General features: G+C 40.3%; 1 protein-coding gene across 9 annotated transcripts in view; it reads left to right on the top strand.

Moving 5' to 3' along the window:
* Positions 1-22,634, top strand: part of LOC121289736 (arginyl-tRNA--protein transferase 1) — a 272,072-nt gene that overhangs the window by 125,174 nt on the left and 124,264 nt on the right. For all 9 annotated transcript variants that reach the window (XM_041209426.1, XM_041209425.1, XM_041209432.1 and 6 more), the window contains one exon: positions 12,066-12,247. In XM_041209426.1, coding sequence (XP_041065360.1) covers positions 12,066-12,247 — 182 coding nt within the window. The remainder of the gene's footprint in view (positions 1-12,065; positions 12,248-22,634) is intronic.

Here is a 22,634-nt window from a genome sequence, read left to right as displayed (position 1 = left end):
TGGTTTTTTGTGATTGCAGTTAAAAATTAGTTTTATAAACTTTTAAACGACAGTGGTGATGCATTTAATTCAATAAGACACCGAGGCTGGATTGTAGCCATTAATAATTTTTCAATTGGATTTCTTATTGAATGTTATAAAAGCCCATACTGAATTACTGTATTACCTTATAATGTCTACAAAAGTAGCATTCCATTAATCTTACATATTGAGTGCCGTGAATTTAACTTGACGTGAAGCTTTTTAATTTCATTTCATTGGTGAATAAAATCAATTGTATTTATATTTTAGCTACCGAATGCTACACAGTTTTAAAGGTTTTGAAGAGTTGAATTTGAAACACGTTGCAAAAAATGGATTTTAAAGCAGGGTCCACTTAAATATTTTGCAAATCCCATGAACTTCATAAGTTTCAGATCACTGTAGGATAGTTTATAGAGTATAGTTTCAGCACAGTACAAAATATCTATACATAGGATACTTTTTTAAAAAACTGTTTTTAGAAGTCCTTTTGGAAGGAAATCTTAGTGAAAAATATGCATTGTGGAAAGTGAAATGTTGTTTGTTACTAACTTGTACTTGAAAAACCAAATATGGAACAGCCAACAGCAGATTAAAGCTCCCTTTGCTTTGTACCGTTAATTTACCACAACACCCTCTACTGTTCCAATTTATTTCTACCTTACATACCAGCCACCTTGGTATTTTGGAGAGTTAGTGAGTAAAAGAGATAATATTTACCTTGTACAAATTTTCTAGTTATAAAACTCCTTTTGTATTTGTGGTGAGATATTGCTAATATTTATGCAAATAGATTGAGTGGAGCTGCCCACTTTGTGCCATCAACTATAGATCAAGCAGCTTCAGGGCTTGTGTAGGTATTTGTTAAAAGACTGAATCTTTTACGCTGGAGAATTGAATTGCAAACATTACGTCCTTGTTCAAAAAAGGTTGTAGGGTTAAGCCCAGCAATTATAGACAAGTCAGTTTTGCTTCAGTGGTGGGCAAGATTCTAGAAACAATTATTTAGGATAGAATTAGTCATCACGTGAAAAAATATGGGTTGATAAGGAAGAGCCAGCATGGTTTTCTAAAGGGGTAATCGTGTTTAACTGACTTGCTGGAGTTTTTTGAAGAGGTAACAGAAAAAGTCGATGAGGGTAATGCTGTTGATGTGGTGTACGTGGACTTTGAAAAGGCATTTGACACAGTGCCACAGAACTGACTTGTGAGAAAAATGATTTCTCATGGAATAAAAGGGACAGTAGCAACGTGGATACAAAATTAGCTGAAAAATAGGAAGCAGAGAGTAATGGTCAATGGATATTGTTCAGGCTGGAGGAAGGTTTATAGTGGAGTTTTCCAGGGGTCGGTATTGGGACTCTTGCTTTTCCTGATATATATTAATGATCTAGATCTTGGTGGCAGGGAACAATTTCAAAGTTTGTGGATGATACAAAGCTTGGGAGTGTTGTGAACTGCGAGCAGGACAGTGTGGGACTTCAAGAGGACATAGACAAGTTGGTGGAGTGGGCAGATAGGTGGCAGAAGAAGTTCAATGCAGAGAAGTGTGAGGTGATGCATTTTGGTAGGAAGGACATGGACAGTCTATAAAATAAGGAGTGAAATTTTGAAGGGAGTACAGGAGCAGAAAAACTTAGGTGTATATGTGCACAGATCATTGCAGTTGGCAGTACAGGTGGAGGAAACAGTTAATAAAGCATATAGCATCCTGGGCTTTATTAATCGGGGCATAGAGTACAAGAGCAGGGAGCTTATGCTGAATTTACATAAGACACTCATTAGACCTCAGCTGGGATATTGTGTACAGTTCTGGGCACCATATTTTAGAAAGGATGTGAACATATCGGAGAGAGTGCAGAAGAGGTTTAAAAGAATGGTTCCAGGAATGAGAAACTTCAGCTATGAGGATAGATTGGAGAGGTTGGGACTGTTCCCCTTGGAGAGAAGAAGGCTAAGGAGAGATTTGATGGAGATGTTTAAAATCATGAGGGAGCTGGACAGAGTAGATAGGGAGAAGCTGTTCCCACTCATAACAGGATCAAGAATGAGAGGGCAGAGATTTAAAGTGATTTGCAAAAGAAGCTAGTGTGACATGAGAAAAAATGCTTTCACACAACGAGTGGTTGGGTCTGGAATGGAATGCACTGCCTGGAAGTGTGGTGGAGGCAGGTTCAATCGAGGCATTCAAGAGGACATTAGATGATTATTTGAAAAGAAGCAATATGCAAGGGTACAGGGAAAAGGCGGGGCAATAATGGCACTAGGTCATAATGCTCATTTGGAGAGCCAGTGCAGACATGATAGGCCCTATGGTCTCCTGTGCCGTTAAAGATTCTGTGATTCTATGTCATGCTTTTTTGCCTGTGTGAAAACTGTGTTGGACAGTTTTAAATAAATAATTGTAAAATAGTAATGTTCTTTGAAGAAAGTACTTTAGAATCTGTGTGTCATGTTTGAAGAATGGTGTCAAACAAGGCTGCATCATCATGCCAACTTTCTTCTCCACCTTGCTGCAGTACTGCACCTTACCTCCTGCAGAGTACCTCTTCCAACCAGCTCCCACTGCACAACATCTTCCCCCATTGATTAAGATCAATGGCGAGATTCTGGAAAATGTGGACCATTTTCTGTATCTCAGGAGCCTTCTCACAACAAAGGTAGACATGGGCGATGAAATGCTTCATCACCTCGTACATCCCCACCGACTCATGGGAATCCCTGGCTTGTGACCAGCCAAAATGGAGAAAGTTCATTTGGGAAGGTACTGACTTTGCTGAGAATGCACAGAGGCAAAGTTGAGGCATCAGAGAGAGCACACAAACCTCCAAACAACTCATCTATCCAATCCTCCAACCACCACCTGCGGCAGAATATGCAGATCGCGTATATACTTTCAACCTTCTCAGGACCATTTAACAGAAATGGAAGCAAGTCATCTCGCTCCCAAGGGACTGCCTAGAAAGAAGAGTATAACACTAGTTGCATTATATACCTGAAAATTTAGCATTAGTAATTGCAGCAACCTTTAGCTTTATGGTTGGCTGATTTTGAAATGGAAACTACAAATGTGTAGTTCAATTAACATAAATGTGATTTCAATTAACATAACAAAACAATCTGACTTTAAAGATATGAAGTTCATTGTTCAGGAAATTTGTTATCATAGCAGATGGTATTTTTAAATAGTAAATAAAGCACTGTCCTAGTTGGCTTTAAGATAAAATAGAAGTAAAGCTTTCATTTGTGAAGCAATGCCAATTCTTCCACCCTCATAGTTTTTCCTTCAACCGTGGACAGATATGTGCCAAACATCTTAATATATTGATGTTTTTTTTTATCATGGCTATAGTATTGTAGTGTGATAAGTGAACTTAGTACTGATTGAATGGAAAAGCCAGAGAGTGTGATTTAAACTATATAGCAGAAAAATTCATTTTATCCGTTGTAAAGCCAAGCTAAGTTATCAAAATAAGAAGTCACTAATAAACTTACTTCATTTATGCATTAGAAATATGAATATTTTACTCCCACTGGCCACATGCTGTTGGCTTGCTTATTTCTTTTATGTGACCAGCTTTAATATTCTTTGAAGCAACAAAATAATAGATTTACATCCACAACAAAATACAACTGAGCAATTTAGCAAGTTTATAGTTAACTCTTTGGATATCTACAGACAATTCATTTTAAACCTGTATTACAGGAAATTGTGGAATCAGCTCTGGATGCACAGCAAGAACATTGCTGATGGCAATCGGTTACTGTATAACTGAACATACAATCATAATGAAAATGAATTTTTACGTTACAATACTGATTTGGCTCCTGCTGTAAATATTGTTTATCCAGCAGCCATACAGGCCAGGAATGTCACAGATTTAATCTTTTTGTGTTGAGTTAGTTGGTTGCAGCTCGGCCAACAGTTATGGTGCTATAATTGGCTTCATCTGAAAAGGGTGCATATGTGGATGTTTAGTAGGATCAGACTCAGCTATCATGGCTGCCATAGTCAACACTCTTAATTAAGACTCTTATACTAACTACATGAACAAAGTAACAAAGGATAACCAGCACTTGTGGGACCATGCCCCAACAAGGAGTCAACTTTTTGAGGGGAGTAGGAGAATGGAAACGGACAAAAATAATTGTTTATCTCCTTGGACGTAGTACTTATAAAAAGACAGCTTGTTTTTTTTAAATTTAAGGGTCTAGCCTTAAAAATATGAAATCAATAACATAATAAGTCGTCTCTGAGCTGCAGTCCTCAAGAAATAGTTTTCCAAATATCCACTGACAATCTCATCTAGCCTGCTGTTATTCTGCAGCAGCTTCTGTTCTCAGCTGTATCTGTAGAGCGCAGCCTCGAGCAATTAGCAGACTTGATTGATGGTGGAAGAAGCAGGTTACAGCAAAATTGACAACAACATAGGCCCAGAACTTCTGATCTTTGAATGGTCATACGTACTCCTGCAGAAACTCCCCAAGATTCTCTATGGGATCCCTCTGAGGTCCCGATGCCCTGACAATGCGGGAATGGTCCAGGAAGTTGAGACTTCCGATGGCCAATTACCCTGCATCGAGAACCCTCCAAAACAGCTTCCAACTCTGAGTTGTTGTCAGACTTCGGATGGTTCCCACTCACTCATCTAAATCTTCACCCAAGAAAAGTTAGAGGGGGTAAGACCAGTTCAAACTCCTGGGTAAATATACCCCTGACTCGACTACTACTCTGACCCCACTATCCCCGACTCCCCGACTACCCCCCGACCCTCCGACTACCCCCTGACCTTCCAACTATCCTCCTATCCCGACTACTTCCCGATCCCCCAACTACCCACCTGACCCATCTACTCTTCCCTCCTGACCTGACTATCCCGATCCAACTACCCCCAAAACGTTGACTCCCCCCAAATACCCTCCTGACATAACTACCTACCAATCCGACTTCTTTCCCCAATCTGATACTCCGGCTCACCCCTGATCCCCAACTAGCCCCACAATTCTCTGACTCATGCCCAATCCCAATAGCCCCCCTCACCCACCTGCTACCCTACCCCCTTGCTCACCTGCCACCCTACCCCCTCATCCATTTACCTGCCACCCTACCCCTCATTCACTCACCTTGCTGCACTATGTGAGCTTGGAAGGATCCTCCATCGGAAAATGGGCTGGAAAAATCGTAGGAGGGTAAGTAGGTAACTTTGTCTGATCTGGGTTGGAAATAGGGGTTCTGACTGAGATCAGAAGTTCTAGACCATCAAATTGTATAGCATTCCTCAAGTACTGGAACATGCTTGGGTGCTTAATAAGTCAGAGTATTAACAGACATTGAACTGTGGAAAATGTATGGCAAAGAAGGAGGCAATTCGGCCCCTAGTGCCTGTGCCAGACCAAAAAAGAGCTATAAAGCCTAATCCCATTTTCCAGCCCTTGGCCCATAGCCCCGCAGGTTATGGCACTTTAAGTGCATATACAGGTATTTTTAAAATGTGTTGAGGGTTTCTGCCTCGACCACCATTGCAGGCAGTGAGTTTCAGGCCCTCACCACCCTCTGGGTGAAAAGACCTTCTCCTCAATCCCCCTCTAATCCTCCTCCCAATTATACACATCTATGTCCCTGGACACTGAGCGGAGGGAGGAAGGAAACTAAAAAGTCAAAAGAGAACCTTAAAAGCATAGTCAAAGAGGGGTGTTTTATGGGATACTTTGAAAACAGGGAAAAAAGTGACTAGGTTAAAGGATGAGAAGGGATTGGCAGAAGGTACAATGTAGTGGCCTAAGAGTGTAACAGATGACATAGCTGGAAACAGTGGGTTTTTGTGGTGACATATGGATGAAGGAAAACACTTTGTTAAAGTAAAATTAGACAATGTCTGGAGAGATTTGAATGTACGGTTAGTTAGATATCTGAAAATTTATTTGATGGGACAGGTGAAGATGAGGAATCTTGCCAAGAACTGTTAAATGGTAACATGGGCTGTGCCATTCTAAATTAAATGTAGTTTGCAAAGAGTGCATTAAACATGTTGAACCTCCATGAAAAAGATGTGATGTCTTTCGGGAAAAGTTGGATGATGACAACTGTGGGGGAGAGGTCGGGTTTGGCTTGGAAGTGGAAGAAAGTAATTTTGGTAATGGTTCGGCTATAAGGAATGGAGCTTAGCTTGGGGTTTGGTAGCATGTCAAGTTGCCTAAACTCCCTAATTTAGCTTGAGATGGTAGCCAGGAGGCTGATTTAGGCACTGCATGCAAATGTTTAACTGCAAGCATAGAATTCCATTATCTAGTGTCTAATTCTTGATAAGAGACAGAGATGGAAACATCAGCTTTGTTTATTTTATGATGTTTTTATTATTAATGCAAAGTAATGGATGGAATTTCTGTTGTACTGCGTGCAATGTGAACTCAGGCTGTTAGAGTTTCCTTATCAGGTTCTTGCGTTACCCAGGTTTAGTACATTCGGGAGCTCAATAGAAACTTAACTCTGCAGCTACACAACAATCTTCCCATTGGTGTGCACCCAAAAATGTTTTCATTTACATGAAAATGGACTTTAAACTACATTTGGTGTTTTCTAAAGGGTCAGTTTTCCTTGTCACCTTTCAGTGGAACCTTTTCTTACACTGATTAAGCTTACTTCCATGTAGGACAACCAAGGAGCCACATTGATCAAATGTGTGAAATGTGCTTGTTCCAGCTAATGAAGATGGGGAAAGACATAAAGTAGTGGAGCACAGATGAGGTGGTTGGATCAATGGTCAATAAACAACAGTAGTATTTTTCATGCTTCGTAAATTATTATTTCTGTGAAGTTTCATCACTTTTCTTGATTTTCAATTTCAGAGCTCAGTTGCCTCTTTGATATGAGTTTGCTTTCTGCAGTGCTTTGATGAATGTCCAAAGGATAGATGCCACACTTCTGTCTATAATAGCTTCAGTGTGATCAATCTCGGAGTGAAATAAAGTACCTTGTGTTTTGTAGTATGTGAAACTTGAGATGTTGGTCCTGAAATGCATTTTCCAAACTAGTGGGTAAATTGAGGGTCACTTGGATGAGATCATACTTCTACATAAAAGAAATAACATTGGAAAAGACAGCCTGTGTGTTTTGTACTCTACCTTTCTTGTTAAATGGTAAGAAGCAAGTTCATATCTATACTACAAATGCCTTTTGAGTGAATAGTTTTAGCACATGTGCTAACAATTAATGGAAGTCCCAGCTCACTTTATAGGCTTTGATCCGGCTACTGTATTCATTATTTTTTTCAATATTGTTATTAAAATTGTAATGGAAAACAGTTGCAACGGTTATTATACTACATTCCTTGTTGGGTAGGATTGCTTGTGTTCATTTTTAAAAAGTATTCTTTATTACTTTCTGAAGAAATTGATTCAGAATGATCAGGACCACTTATTACTGACTGAATAAGTCATATTCTGCTTTAGATTCCAACGTGTATGCTGGTTATTCTAGGGATTACATTCCTGGTTCTACTGGAGAGCACAGTAGACTTGAACATAAATGATAAATAATTTGGAACACCTTTTGAGCTGTCCCTAGTTGCCATAGTGGTACCTAATTATTGTTCTAACAGCCCTGAAACACTGACAAAAAAATACTGTTGGGATAAATGGTGGTTTGGAACAAACTAAAATAAGTACATTGCCCCACAGAACACTGCCAGACAAATCATTGATACCTAAGTAACAGGAGCAGCATTCTAACTTTCTTAAGCTGCTCTTAGTCACCATACCATAACATTGTAACATTTTGAAAGTATGGGCAAATAACCAAGCCAAAGACTACTGGTCACTAGGAACAGCTGTAAAATTTGTATATTTAAATGATTATTTTAAATTGAGCCATATTTGCCCTTAGAGTAACTGGGTAGAAAAAGAGGAAGACTGAAGCAGCCGACTGGGGAACAGAGATCTGGATCTGCCAGCAAAATGAGGAACTCTGAATATGATGCCTGAAACACAGAAGTCTCACTGGAACAAGAGTAATGATGCAAGATTTCTTTAACAATCGGCTAACAGTAAATGCTGATAATTATTTATGCGTTACTGAGCAAAATTGGTACAGTTAGAATTTAGAGAAAAAATTACAGCCAAAGACAAAATCTTGCATTCTTGCTGTTGTGAGGTTTCCATGATTCTGGTGTCTGATTCAAAATTCCGGATGTCCAATGTGCAATTCTGGCAGTTTTCCTTTGGAAGTGGAAAGCAGTCATCTTGTGAATATTACTTTTTAATGGAGCTCTGGAAGAAAATGTTTCAACTGGTGGTACATATCTGTTTCTAACTGCAATTGGTGATTGCAGATTTAAAACAAAGCAATTGAAAGTTTATTTTAACATTATTCTTGATTTAATATAAGCTGTTTATTTTTTAGTTTACATCTATAAAACGTTCTTAACTATTCCTTGAAAATAATTGATAAACAACTGAATCCTTGAAGGATTTTGTCTACTGCCTTGCACTTCAATCATCAAAGCAGTGTGAATAAAAAGTGCACCTTAAAAGGAAACCGAGCCTTATATTAAAATGTTGAAAAATGCACAGAACCTGCAGGTACATGATTCGTAAAATTTGCGTACAAAGTGCCAGTCACATAGGTTGGTCTTGAAATACGAATTATTTTAGCACCATAGAATACATTTTTTTCTAACTCGAGGAATAACTGATTGAGAGTTCAAGTTTCCCTAAAGCAGTCTGGTAGAAAATACTTATTTATGTTTCGAGCTAATCTACCATTGTGTTGTGAGCCTCAAAAATATAAACATGTTCTCTGTTCCTATAACTGCATCTCTGCGTATCTCCCAATTATTCTAGTTTTATTGTTGTTCTGCCCGACATCCTTTTCCTCCATGCCATCTTTTTCTCTACACACTGTTCTTTCTAATTTATAACATATTTTAGTTAGCAATCCTAGCAGCCAGACATAATGTAATGAAAAAAAATTCTGATATCTGTTCAAATTAGTTGAAGGCTGCTGTCAAACTGGAAAATATCTACTTGGAAATGACTTTGTGCAAAACTATTTATTGCAAGTGTTGTTTGTGCATTAAAGGCCTGATTTTTGCTGACTGAAGCTTTTTGTCAAATCTTGGGTAACTTCTTATGTCTGGGTTTTTGCAAATCAAAACCTCTTATCAGCATGTGCAACCACATAGCCTTCTGCAGGTTTCTGTAAAATTGGGTCACAACTCCAAAACACAGAACTCAGCTGTTTAAGGTAGTTTGGTGTCTCACTAAGAGGTCTGGAGGCTTGTATGGTTGAATGTAAACTGTTTATTGTTAATACACAGCCCTCTACTTATCTCCAAGGTATAGCCCTAGTTAGGTGCTATCTTCGTGCCGATTTCTCTGAGATTTTCGCTACACACAGTCTACCATCATGTGACTCTCTACATCATAACGTGGGTGCTACTGTTTCCCCAGTCCTATATTTATCCTTGCCAACTCAGACACCCTTATACTACATCAACCAGTGTAGAGATTGTGAACAAAGTAAAATACTGCACTGAAAATCTGAAATTCAAGCAGAAAATGTTAGAAATACTCATCAGGTCTGGCAGCATTGGTGAAACATTGTTGACCTGAAACATTAACTCTGCCTTTGTCTAATCAGAAAAAGAAATAGAAAATGCTGGAAATACTCAGCAGGTCAGGCCCAAGAACACAAGAAATAGGAGAAGAGTAGACCACGTGGCACGTCAAGCCTGCTTTGACATTCAGGACGATCATGGCTGATCTTGGGTTTCAACTCCACTTTCCTGCCTGCTCCCCACGTCCCTCGATAGCTTGAGACACAAAATATCTGTCTACCCCAGCCGAAAGTGTATTCAAAGATGGAGCATCCACAACCCTGTGGGACAGAGAATTCCAAAGATTCACAGCCCTTTGAGTTAACTAATTTCTCCTCATCTCAATCTGAAATTCTGAGACTGTTCCCCGTGTTTTAGATTCCCTGACCAGTGGAAACAATCTTTCAGCGTCTATCCAGTCAAGCTCAGTCATTGAGTATGTTCAAAACAGAGAGCGGTATATTTCCTGATACTAATGACATCAAGGAATATGGAGGCAGTGTGGGAAAATGGAGTTGAGGTAGAAGAGCAGCCATGATCTAGTTGTATGTTTCAATGAGATCACCCCTCATTCTTCTAAACTCCAGAGAATATAAATCCAAATTACTCCACCTCATAGGACAGCTCCCTCATCCTAGTAACCAGTTTAGTGAACCTTAGCTATATACCACCTCCAATGCAAGCATACCCTTCCCTAAATGTGGAGACCAGAACTGCACACACTACTCCAGATGTGGTCTTACCAAAACCCTGTACAATTGTAGCAGGACTTCTTCAGTCATGTACTCCAATCGCCTTGCAATAAAGACCAACATGCCATTTGCCTTCCTAATTGTTTGCATGCTAACTTTGTGTTCCCTATATAAACACACCTCTTTGAATGTCAACACTTACAGGTTTCTCGCCTTTTAAAAAATATTCTGCTTTTCTATTCTTACAACCAAAGTGAATAACTTCACGTTTCCTCACATTATATTCTATCTGCCATCTTGATGCCCACTCACTTAACCTGTTTTAGGCATCGGCCATCCAACTCCTTGAGCCTGTTGCACCATTCGATTAGATCATGGCTGATCTACTTCAACTCTATTTTCCCACACTATCCCATATCCCTTGATGTCATTGGTATCAGGAAATCTATCAATCTCTGTCTCGAACATGACTGAGCTTCCACAGCCCTCTGGAGTAGAGAATTCCTAAGATTTACTACCCTCTGAGTGAAGAAATTCCTCCTTATCTAAGTCCTAAATGGCTTGCCCCTTATTCTGAGACTGTGTGCCCTGGTTCTAGAACTCCTAGCCAGGGGAAGCGTCCTTTCTGCATCTACCCTATCTAGCTCTTTAAGAATTTTGTACACTTCAATGAGATCACCTCTAAACTCTAGAGAATACAGTCCCAGTCTCCTCAATCTCCTCATAGAACAATCCTGCCATCCCAGGGATTAACCTGGTGAACCTCTGCTGTACTCCATGGCAAGTACATCCAACATTATGTAAAGTGACTAAAACTGTACGCAATATTCCAGGTTCCCCCTATGCCAATCTCTGGCCCTCCACACAGTGAGGCTTGGCTGAGAGCTCAGATAACCATTAGAGTACTGAATCACCTGCCCCTCAGAGAAAACATTGTTTGATTGACAGCTTAGGCTCTCTGATCTCTGCTGTTAATTTTACAATGATTGTTTACCCAAGTTAAATGGTTTCAAGCGTTTGTGTTTTTTGTTTTTTTTTTAAAGGGTCTGGGTGATTGACACTTTTATTAGCTTGTAGTGAAATGACTTTTTCTAGCATAGGCAAGAGTAATGAATGAATTATTTTTAAAGCTTTTTTTATTGCCCATCCCACTATACAATACAGCATTCACTGGTTCTAGACATTCTATAGTGGGTCAATGGGCATGGAAGTGTCATAACTTGGCATAGGTAGGTGAAAAGGCTTTGACAAGAGGAAAATAACTCAGTAGTTTCAGAGCATGATTTATCTCCCTCTTGAAGACAGTTATACTTGTTCCATTCCTTGAGAATCACCTACCAATGGTTGGGAATGAGCTTTTACTTTTGTCAGGTTGGTTGCAGAATCTTAACTGAGAAGTTTTAAGTTTGAGAAATGGAATAAAAACCTTTTAATGATTCTTAAAATTTAAAATAGATACTTCTCAGCAAATTGACGTTAACTGTGGAAAAGAACAGATATATGGGCTTTCTCGTTTTGGGATTGCCAAATATTTGTCTTAAATTGCCAATTATAAATGTAACTTAAATGACTTTTGTAGACTTAGTAACAAAATTAGAATTTTAGACTGCATAATTTTTCAGGGTTAAGCCTAAAGAGATATTACTAAACACAATTAACAAGATGGCACACTTTTAACTTTGATATATGTTAAATATCTGTATCATTGAATCATGTTAAATTGCTTGGATATCCTTTCATAATCTTCTCCCTTTTCTAGGCAGAGAATCCACCAGATGGGCCTGTTTCAGGTTATGGATCATTTCACCAACAGTACTGGTTGGATGGAAAGATTATTGCAGTTGGAGTAATTGACATTCTTCCTCGGTGCATCTCCTCTGTGTACCTTTATTATGATCCTGATTTTGCATTCTTGTCATTGGGTGTTTATTCTGCACTCAGGTATTGTGTGATTTTATTTTGCCTTTAATATATGCTTTGATTGTATTCCTCGGATCAGATACACTGTAACCTCTCCTGTCCGGAATGTTCAGAACTAAGTCATTTTTGGCTTTTGGAATTTTCTGGATTATAGTATAATGTTAGAGTACCTAGCCACAAGTGTGAGAATGAGAAAAAATTGCAAATGTAAATATTTTCCTGAAACAAAACAGATAAAATATTTTAAAGCAGTAATAAAAATTGTCTTACCTATTCAAATATTGTATCATCCACATTTCCACACTCCAAAAGAACTGTACTAAAATGTTCAGCTTTATTGAACATTAAATAGATTTCTGTTCTGTAGAGATTACAGTATATTTCTATGGAGATTAAAATGATTGTGATTTGTTTTTAAATTTACCTGTTACTTCATGGGCAGAATTTTTCAGTCGGCATGTGGGGGTGAGCCCGACACACTGACACGTAAAGTGACGCACGATGATGTCGGGCATGTGCCCCGACGTCACTGCGCGCCATCATGATATTGCATTCGGCGGACGTGCGCCGGAGTCAGCTCTGCACCTGCCGAAAAGTAAACAGTTATTAAGAAATTAATTGAAACACTTGTGAATGCTGCCCATTCAACCTTAAGGTTGGCGGGCAGGTGAAAGGCCCAAGCAACCTTCGCGTTTGTCAGGAAACCTCAATCACGAGCGGGATGAGGTTTCCTGAAGCTTTTATTAAATAAATAAATAAAGTTTCAGAAATTCAAAAACATGTCCCAACTAGGGTACATGTTTAAATAAATTTTTTAATCATATATTTAAGGTAACGCTGAGCACTACCGGTTGCATATTATTACACTGGGCGGGCCTTAATTGGCCCACCCACGTAAAATGGCGGCACGGAGCCGATCATGGGCAGTGATTGGCTCCGCGCCCCAGCCTGCCCACCATAGGAAATTCCTGCCCTATATTATCTTTGACCAACATAGGTGGAGGGCCAAGGTTGATAGAGAGGTCAAGTCAGTTGGGTCTGAGTCTCTACACTTGCACAGTTTGCTGTTGTACCTGCAGCTAGTGCAAATATCCTTTTTTGCAAGGATCCAAGTGATGATAAGCCACTGGCTCCATCTATAATACCGAATTGCAGCAAGTTTAAAAGAGTGGAATGACATAAATTATCATTGATCCTTGAAGGTGACAGAACATACCGTGAGAGTGGTTAGCAAAGCATATGGGATCTTTGGTTTCATAAATAGAGGCATTGAGTACAAAAGCAGGGACATTATGCTGAACCTATTATAAAGCCCTGGTTAAGCCCCAACTAAAGATTGCGTCCTGTTCTAGTCACCACACTTTAGGAAGTTTCTTGAGAGGGTGCAGAGGAAATATACTAGGGTGGTTCCAGACAAGGTTAAGTTGGAAAGACTGGTTGTTCACCTTGGAGCAAAGGTGATTGAGGGGAGATTTGATATAAGTGCACAAGATTAGGGCAGGCTTAGATAGGGTAGCAAGGAAACACTATTCCCGCTATCTGATTAAATAAGAACTGGGGGACACAGATTTAAGATTTTGGGCAAGAGATGTAGGGGAAGCATGAGGAAGAACTTCTTACACAATGAGTGGTACTGACTTCGAACTCTCTGCCCACGTTGGTGGGGGAAGTGGAAACAATCAATGATTTTGAAAGGATTGGATAGGCACTTGAAGGAAATAAACTTGCAAGGCTATGGGGACTGAGCAGGGGAGTGGGACTGACTGAGTGCTCCCCGGGGAGCTGGCATAGACTCAGCGGGCTGAATGGCCTTCTTCTGTGCAGTAAATGACTCTGGCTCTATTATGTGCAAAGATCTGCTCGAATGATTTTCCAATTCTGAATTTCCAAAGCTTTCTAGATTTGGAAATGTACCCTTAGATGAGAAAATTGCAAATGCTACTTCATTATTTAAGAAAGGAGGAGGGGAAAATTGATAACTACCGACCTGTTCATTCAGTATCTATTGTGAAGTTGTTACTGGAATCTATTATCAAAGAAAGAGTGTCTTAATAACTTGGTTGAGTATCAAAGAGAGTCTGCATAGATTTGTCTGACTGATCTGGTCTAAATTTTTAAGACAGCCACTGACATTGTAGAAGAGGTCGATAGATGTTGTATATGTCTAGTAGGAATAAAGGATTCATTTTCTAAATTGTAGAATGTGACAAATGTAGTTCCCTAGACATCAGTACTGGGCACTCATCTTTTTAGATGAAGGATTAGAGAAAATGTAAATCCAAGTTTGCAAATTCAACTGTTGTAATACAGAGTAAGTTATGTTCATGGGAGAAGAATTTACAAAGTGAGTTGGCAAAACTATATATTTAAATTAAGAAGACAGGTTAAAAAAAACTTGGGTCTATTTCTTTGTGTTTGGAAGGTTGAGAGGTAATTTGACCAAGCTGTTTAGAACAATATAGGAATTTGCTGAGATAGATAGAGTGAAACCATTGCCTCTATTGGTGGACGTGACAATAAAATTAGAGCTAGATCATTTAGGTGTGAAATCAGGAAACACTTTTTCTGTACAAGGGTAATGCAAATCTGGAATTCTCACACTCCGCAGACTGTAGGTGCTGGGCCAGTTGAAATTTTCAGCATTCTTATCAATAGATTTTTGTTGGGTACAGTTATCAAGGGCAGGATTCCCCGGTCGGCGTGCAGGGGGCGGGACCCGCACGCCGATGCATAAAATGATGAGGGATGACATTGGGCGGAACTCCCGACATCATCCCGCGTATTTTTTAGTTTTAGATTGGCGGGTGTGCAGCCGAATCAGCTGCGCACCCGCCAACCTGTCAACGGCCAATCTTCTGACTCGGAGGTGAGGCTACCAACTGAGCCATGGCTGAGGGGTCAAGCAAGTTTATATTGTGACCGTACACACAGAAGCTGATAAATGTCTTTAGTTTATGTTACCACAGGGCAGTATGTAGATGAGAAATAGGAGAAGGCAAAGGATTGATTGTTAGGGAATTCCAGAGGGGACCAGAAGGAAATTTTCAGGCAATGACTGGATGAGAGTGGAATCAGGCAAGGGCAGTCACACTCAGCTGGGAGGATGACATGATCAATTATGTCAATGACTCCATGTATGTTGAGACAGAGCTCTCATGCATCATCATCACAGACGTGGAGGATGCCATTTGTGACATTTGTAGTTTCAGAATATTATTTGAAAGATTCAAACAGAGGGTTGGCAGAAAGATAGGTGTGGATTTGGGAGGTGATGGAGTGTTCAAGGATGTTGGAGAGGAAATGGAGGTTGGAGATGTATTGGAAGTTTGTAAAGCCATAGGAGGGGTGAAGAGGAGAGAACAATGATGAATTTTTTTGAGGAGAGGTTGATGACAGATTTGAAAGGGAAGGGGACTGTAACTAAGCAGAGAAGACAGTTTATAATGGCAGCTAGCATGGTGGCCAGGAAGGGAAGTTTGGCGGTCAGTGGATTAGTGGGAATATGTTGAGAACAGGAGGTGAGTCTCATGGACAAGATGAGCTTGTGAGGGCATAAATGTAGATGGGAGAGAAACTGAGAAAAATGTGGCAACTTAATTGGCAGAATTAATGCCACAGCAGTCGAGTCATTGCTTTGTCTGTGCTTGTTAGATAAATATGATTTTGTTTGCAATTGAATGTTATATAGTATAGAAATAATTAGTCTTCTGTTCCCTTTTCTGATTGCATAATTTTCTGTCGTCTTATTTTCAGTGTTTTATTCCAGAATGCAAGATAGTCAGAACAGAAAAAAACCTGTCAGGAATTCTATTAATAATGTAGTGCCTGTCTATCTGCACTGTTGATGTTTTGATTTTAAAATTAAATAGTGATGGAAATTTATCTTGTTTATTCCAGTTCAGTAGAATACAATCTACGCATTCCGAAAAGACAGTGCAGATTATGTAACTAAATATTAAACACAAAGAACACTTAGGAAAGATTAAATTTTAGTGGAGAGCATAGGGTCCTCTTGCAAACCTGACATGAATATGAATAGCCTATGAACTGCCCAGTTGCTTCTTTCATGGTGCACAATGACTGAAAAAAGGTGTCTGCTTTTCTCATGACCCTTAATATGTTTTATTTTTAAAAAATTAACATGGAATTCAATGTTAATTGTGGGTTTGATACAAGTCCTGTTGCTTTCATTATGTGCTTTTATTTGTGGTGGACACTGTGGTATTGTTGCTGTCAGAAGCTGCTTTCAGACTACCTTTTTCACTTGGGAATTTTCTACTGCAAATACTTCCTGAAGAAAAGAATGCTGCCTTGCATTAAATGTTTTGAATTAACAAACCAGTACTGGAGAGCAATGCCATCTTACTCATTTTCTGTAACCTCATCATATGGTCTTGCAGAACTAAGACTTAAATTAGGTGCCAAATCAAAGGATTTTTGTGGTCTATACACTTGTTTTCTGGAGAGTTAAGCAGCCAACCTGAACTCAATATTTCTTTGATCTTATCAACCATTGGATACAAGGAACCCTGAGTTTTCCTGAGCTCCAGCTAAACTTGGTCATGGTAAAAAAACTTTGTAAGCTATCTACTCTTAAAAATTGCTTGGAAAGAAAATTTGACCAGAAATTCATTTACCCATAAATACCATCCGATAATTAATGAGGCTATTACCACATGCTCTATGCAATATAATTTCATGATCATAAAAGAGCTGCTGCAGTGATCGTTATGAGTGGCATTCATTATGCACACCTGCCCTTTAGAAAATTGCAGGCCTGTTGTCATTATACAATAATGTCAATTTTCTACCTAATTTTGATATTCGAAAAATTATTTTTCCAGATGGATATTTTACCCACTCATTTATTTTATTCATCTTCATCTTTTCTATTTTCAGAATTTGATACCTGCTGACAGAAATAAACCATTTATTGGTGTTAATATTTCATGCATTGCATAATATATTTTTGTGTTTCTTGAGTAATCTTGATCCTGATTCACTATTTACTAAGGCGAATATGCTTTTGAAATGAAGTGTAATGGAGCAGTAATTCTCAAACTTTTTTGGTTGAAGGACCTCTTTTTATATGAATTAATAATCATGCCACCTCCATCTAAATTATACTAATATACAGCACATGTTATGTGTAAGTGCTGCAGAGAGTGCCTGATAATGCTTTTAAAAAATTGGTTTTCACTCTCATACTTAAGAGCACTCCTCTAAGCATGCTCCCCTCCTAGGTGAGACAGCAGGCACACACCACTGCATTCTGGCAGTTTGCACTTTCCTATTGTTCTGTGGACCCCCTGGAGAGTGTCTATAGACCTCAATTTGAGAACCATTGTATTAGAGGTACCAACACTGAACTCATGACCTATTCAGCTTGAGTAAGCCAGAGTCTGTTTGCTGTACCAGAACAGCTTAACTCATAAAAATTATATTCAGGTGGCAAATCATAATCCAAAATCAATTGTATCAAGACTCTCATCAAAGTGTGAAATGCAGTTCATACAGAGTATTGACGGCTAACTATTGTTAAAATATGATAGTGTCTCGATTATCCAAAGCCTGACAGTAATTGAGAAATGGAATGTGATTCTGGACTAAATATCAGTTATCTCACTCATTTTAGTGCTGTTGTTATAATTCAGTCCTGATAGAGATCAAAAAGAAAAAAAAAGACTTGCATTTACATAGCGCTTTTCACGACCAGCAGACATCTCAGCACTTTACAGTTGACATGATATTTATTGAGTCTTGCCATCTTTCCTTTTAACGGTCACAAGGAATTTCTCCATGCATTCTGAGGCAGGTTCAGTGCTAAAGGTGGGAGGCGGATTACTTCAAATAGTCATCAGCATTCATGGCTGAGACTAGACCCGAAGTGTGATACGATGTAAGGGCGAAGGAGAAGGAGCAAGGAAGTGACATTAATTGGATAGTTCTACCAGAGTCGGCACAGGCACGATAACCCGTACGGCCTCCTTTTGTGCTGTATAATTATGATTTTATATTGGGATAGTGGAGCACATAATACCTGAACCTGGGTGTGTCCTCGCCTAATGTCCATTCCAGCACCTGTGATTTTTGTTTTCCCTTTTTCCTTGCCCTTAAGATGGGAGTCGGTGGTCAGATCATGGAACACTTCGGCTAATATTAGTGCCAAAATACTACCCTGGCTAAGATCAATTAACTCAGTGCAGTCTTAGATTGATGCACCCTACTATCATCAAAATGGATTATAAGATTTATTTCATTAGTGCTCTTGAGACCTTGCTGTGCAAAGATTGGCTGCTGTTTCAGATATTACAACTGTGACTAGACTTTGTAAGTATTGCAAAACAAAAACAGAATTACCTGGAAAAACTCAGCAGGTCTGGCAGCATCGGCGGAGAAGAAAAGAGTTGACGTTTCGAGTCCTCATGACCCTCCGCCGATGCTGCCAGACCTGCTGAGTTTTTCCAGGTAATTCTGTTTTTGTTTTGGATTTCCAGCATCCGCAGTTTTTTTGTTTTTATCTTTGTAAGTATTGCATTGGCTGTAAAACGTTTAGGATGTCCTGAGGTGGTGATCGGCACAATATAAATTAAATTCTATATATGGCATACATCCAGGTGTGCAGTTCATGTGTGTGCGTGCGCATGTTTGCCATGTGTAAGTATATATGTTAAAAGTACAGAGGGAGAGATGATAGAAGCACAGAACCATAGGAGAGGGAGAAAAGTACCGCCAGATTGGAGGGAGGACAAGAGAAAAACATGCAGGAGAAATGACTAAAAAGCATGGCAGCAAAGGAATGAATTAAAATACAAGCGTGTAATTGGGTAATAGACAATGACAAAGCAACAACTTATATTTATTATAGTGCCTTAAACACAATAAAAAGTCCCTAAGTGCTTCACAAGAGCTTTATGAAACAAATTGTGACATCAGGCCACGTAAGGAGATATTAGGTCAGTTGACCAAAAACTTGATTTTAGTGCAGGTTTTAAGAAGTGCCTTAAAGGAGGAAAGTGAGGTGTAGGGAGGAAATTCTAGAACTTAGGCCTAGGCAACTGAAAGTGATGGAGTGATTAAAATCGGGGATGCTTGAGAGGCTAAAATTAGTTGAGTGCTGATATCTCAGGGTTGGGAGAAATTACAGTGACAGGGAGGGGAGAGAGGCCATGGAGAGATTTGAAAACAAGAGTGGGAATGTTAAAATCAAGATGTTGTTTGACAGGAGCCACTGAAGCTCAGAGAGTAAGACTAGGACAGGTGAACAGGACTTGGTGTGATAAAAGCAAAAAACTGCTGGAAATCCAAAACAAAAATAAAAATACCTGGAAAAACTCAGCAGGTCAGGAGAGGAACACAGTTAACGTTTCGAGTCCGTATGACTCTTCAACAGAACTAAGAAAAAATAGAAAAGAGGTGAAATATAAGCTGGTTTAAAGCGGGGGGGGGGAACAGGACAGGTAGAGCTGTATAGAGGGCCAGTGTTGGTGGAGATAACCAAAAGATGTCATGGACAAAAGGACAAAGAGGTGTTGAAAGTGGTGATATTATCTAAGGAATGTGCTAATTAAGGGTAGAAAGCAGGACAAGCAAGGTACAGATAGCCCGGGTCGGGTGGGGTGAAGGGAAGGGATCAAAATAGGCTAAAAGGTAGAGATAAAACAATGGATGGAAATACATTTAAAAATAATGGAAAAAGGTGGGAAAAGAAAAATCTATATAAATTATTGGGGAAAAAAGGGAAGGATCGGAAAGGGGGTGGGGATGGAGGAGAGAGTTCATGATCTAAAATTATTGAACTCAGTATTCAGTCCGGAAGGCTGTAACGTGCTTAGTCGGAAGATGAGGTGCTGTTCCTCCAGTTTGCGATGAGCTTCACTGGAACAATGCAGCAGCCCAAGGACTGACATGTGGGCGAGAGCAGGCTGGAGTGTTGAAATGGCAAGCGACAAGGAGGTCTGGGTCATGCTTGCGGACAGACCAAAGGTGTTCTGCAAAGCGATCACCCGGTCTGCGTTTGGTTCTCCAATGTAGAGGAAACCGCATTGGGAGCAACGAATGCAGTAGACTAAATTGAGGGAAGTGCAAGTGAAATGCTGCTTCACTTGAAAGGAGTGTTTGGGCCCTTGGACGGTGAGGAGAGGGGAAGTAAAGGGGCAGGTGTTGCACCTTCTGCAGTTGCATGGGAAGGTGCCGTGGGAGGGGTTTGAGGTGTAGGGAATGATGGAGGAGTGGACCAGGGTGTCCTGGAGGGAATGATCCCTGCGGAAAACCGCTGGGGGGGAGCGGGAGTGAAGGGAAGATGTGTTTGGTGGTGGCATCATGCTGGAGTTGGCAGAAATGGCGGAGGATGATCCTTTGAATGCGGAGGCTGGTGGGGTGATAAGGGGGACCCTATCATGGTTCTGGGAGGGAGAAGAAGATGTGAGGGCAGATGCGCAGGAGATGGGCCGAACACGGTTGAGGGCCCTGTCAACCACTGTGGGAGGAAAACCTCGGTTAAGGAAGAAGGAAGACATGTCAGAGGAACTGTTTTTGAAAGTGGCATCATCAGAACAGATACGACGGAGGCGAAGGAACTGAGAGAATGGGATGGACTTCTTACAGGAAGCGGGGTGTGAGGAGCTGTAGTCGAGGTAGCTGAGGGAGTTGGTAGGCTGGGTGGACATTCTATCACCAGAAATTGAGACAGGTCAAGGAAGGGAAGGGAATTGTCAGAGATGGACCATGTGAAAATGATGGAGGGGTGGAAATTTGAAGCAAAATTAATACATTTTTCCAGGTCCAGACGAGAGCATGAAGCAGCACCAAAGCAATCATCGATGTACTGGAGAAAGAGTTGTGGGAGGGGGCCAGTGTAGAACTGGAACCAGGAATGTTCCACATACCCCATAAAGAGACAGGCATAACTGGGGCCCATGTGGATACCCATAGCCACACCTTTTATTTGGAGGAAGTGAGAGAAGTTTAAGGAGAAATTGTTCAGTGTGAGAACAAGTTCAGCCGGACGGAGGAGATTAGTGGTGGATGGGGATTGTTCGGGCCTCTGTTCGAGGAAGAAGCGGAGAGACATCAGACTATCCCGGTGGGGGATGGAGGTGTAGAGGGATTGGACGTCCATGGTGAGGAGGAGGCGGTTGGGGCCAGGGAACTGGAAATTGTTGATATGTTGTAGGGTGTCAGAGGAATCACGGATGTAGGTGGGAAGGGACTGGACAAGGGGAGAGAGAAAGTCAAGATAGCAAGAACTGAGTTCCGTGGGGCAGGAACAGGCTGACACGATCGGTCTGCCGGGACAGTCCTGTTTGTGGATTTTGGGTAGGAGGTAGAAGCGGGCCATCTGAGGTTGGGAGACTATGAGGTTGGAAGCTGTGGACTTGGTGTGAGTTAGGACATGGGCAGCAGAGTTTGGATGACTTCGAGTTTATGTAGTTTAGGAGACCAGCCATGAATGTGTTGGAACAGTTAGACTTGGAGAAAACAAAGGCATGAATGAGGATTTCAGCAGTAGATGAGCTGAGACAGAGCAAAGTGGGAATAAGTGGCCTTAGTGATGGTTGATTGATTTAGGAAAGATGCTGATTAAGAGGGAAAAAATGATTTGCTTGGGATAAAGGGAAGAAAGACAAGGAACTGGTGCTCTTTTCACTAGAAAAATGATGGCTGAGGGGTGACCTGATCGAAGGCTTTAAAATTATGGAAGGGTTTGACAGGGTATTTGTAGAGAAAATGCTTCCACTTCTGCCGAAGTTCAAAAACTAGAGGTCAGAAATATAAAGTAGTGACTAATAAATCCAATAGGGAATTCAGTAAAAACTTCATCCAGAGATTGGTAAGAATGTGGAACTCGTGACTGTAAGGAGCAGCTGAGGGGAATAACATAAATGGATTTAAGAAAAAGCTCAACAAAAGCATGACGGAGAAAATAGGAGGTACGCTGATAGGGTGAAGGAAGAGGGATGGGCCGAGGTATGTGTAGAGCATAAATACAGACATAGACCAGCTGGTCTCTATGTCTTGTTTCTGCACTGTAGACTCTGTTGAAGGATGTACAAATTACCTCCTCTGTTGTCTGTGCCTCGATTCGAAAGTGACGTCTACTCAGGGTCATGAGTTTCTGCCAGGGGCCTTCATGTGATTGAACAGGCCAGTTCTAGACCCATACATCTTTGGGTACGTGGGTCAAGATGTCATGGGATCTGGAGTGCAGGATTTGCTTCCTTTTTTTCTTTCCCCTGCAATCGTTCTGCCTCATCATTAAGACATTGTGAATCAAAGCATGAGGCAACTTGATGGAAAAGTTGTTGCCATTTTGAAGGATTAGTAGCAAGCTTCTCCCAGTCATTACTGTCTATGCTATCATGCTTCAAGGAGAGTTTGAGTGTCTTTGTAGAGTTTTATTTGTCCT

This window comes from Carcharodon carcharias, chromosome 17, assembly GCF_017639515.1.
Source record: "Carcharodon carcharias isolate sCarCar2 chromosome 17, sCarCar2.pri, whole genome shotgun sequence".
Taxonomy (NCBI): domain Eukaryota; kingdom Metazoa; phylum Chordata; class Chondrichthyes; order Lamniformes; family Lamnidae; genus Carcharodon; species Carcharodon carcharias.
Note: the sequence above shows the minus strand (reverse complement) of the source record. Positions and strands in the feature narration are given on the sequence as shown.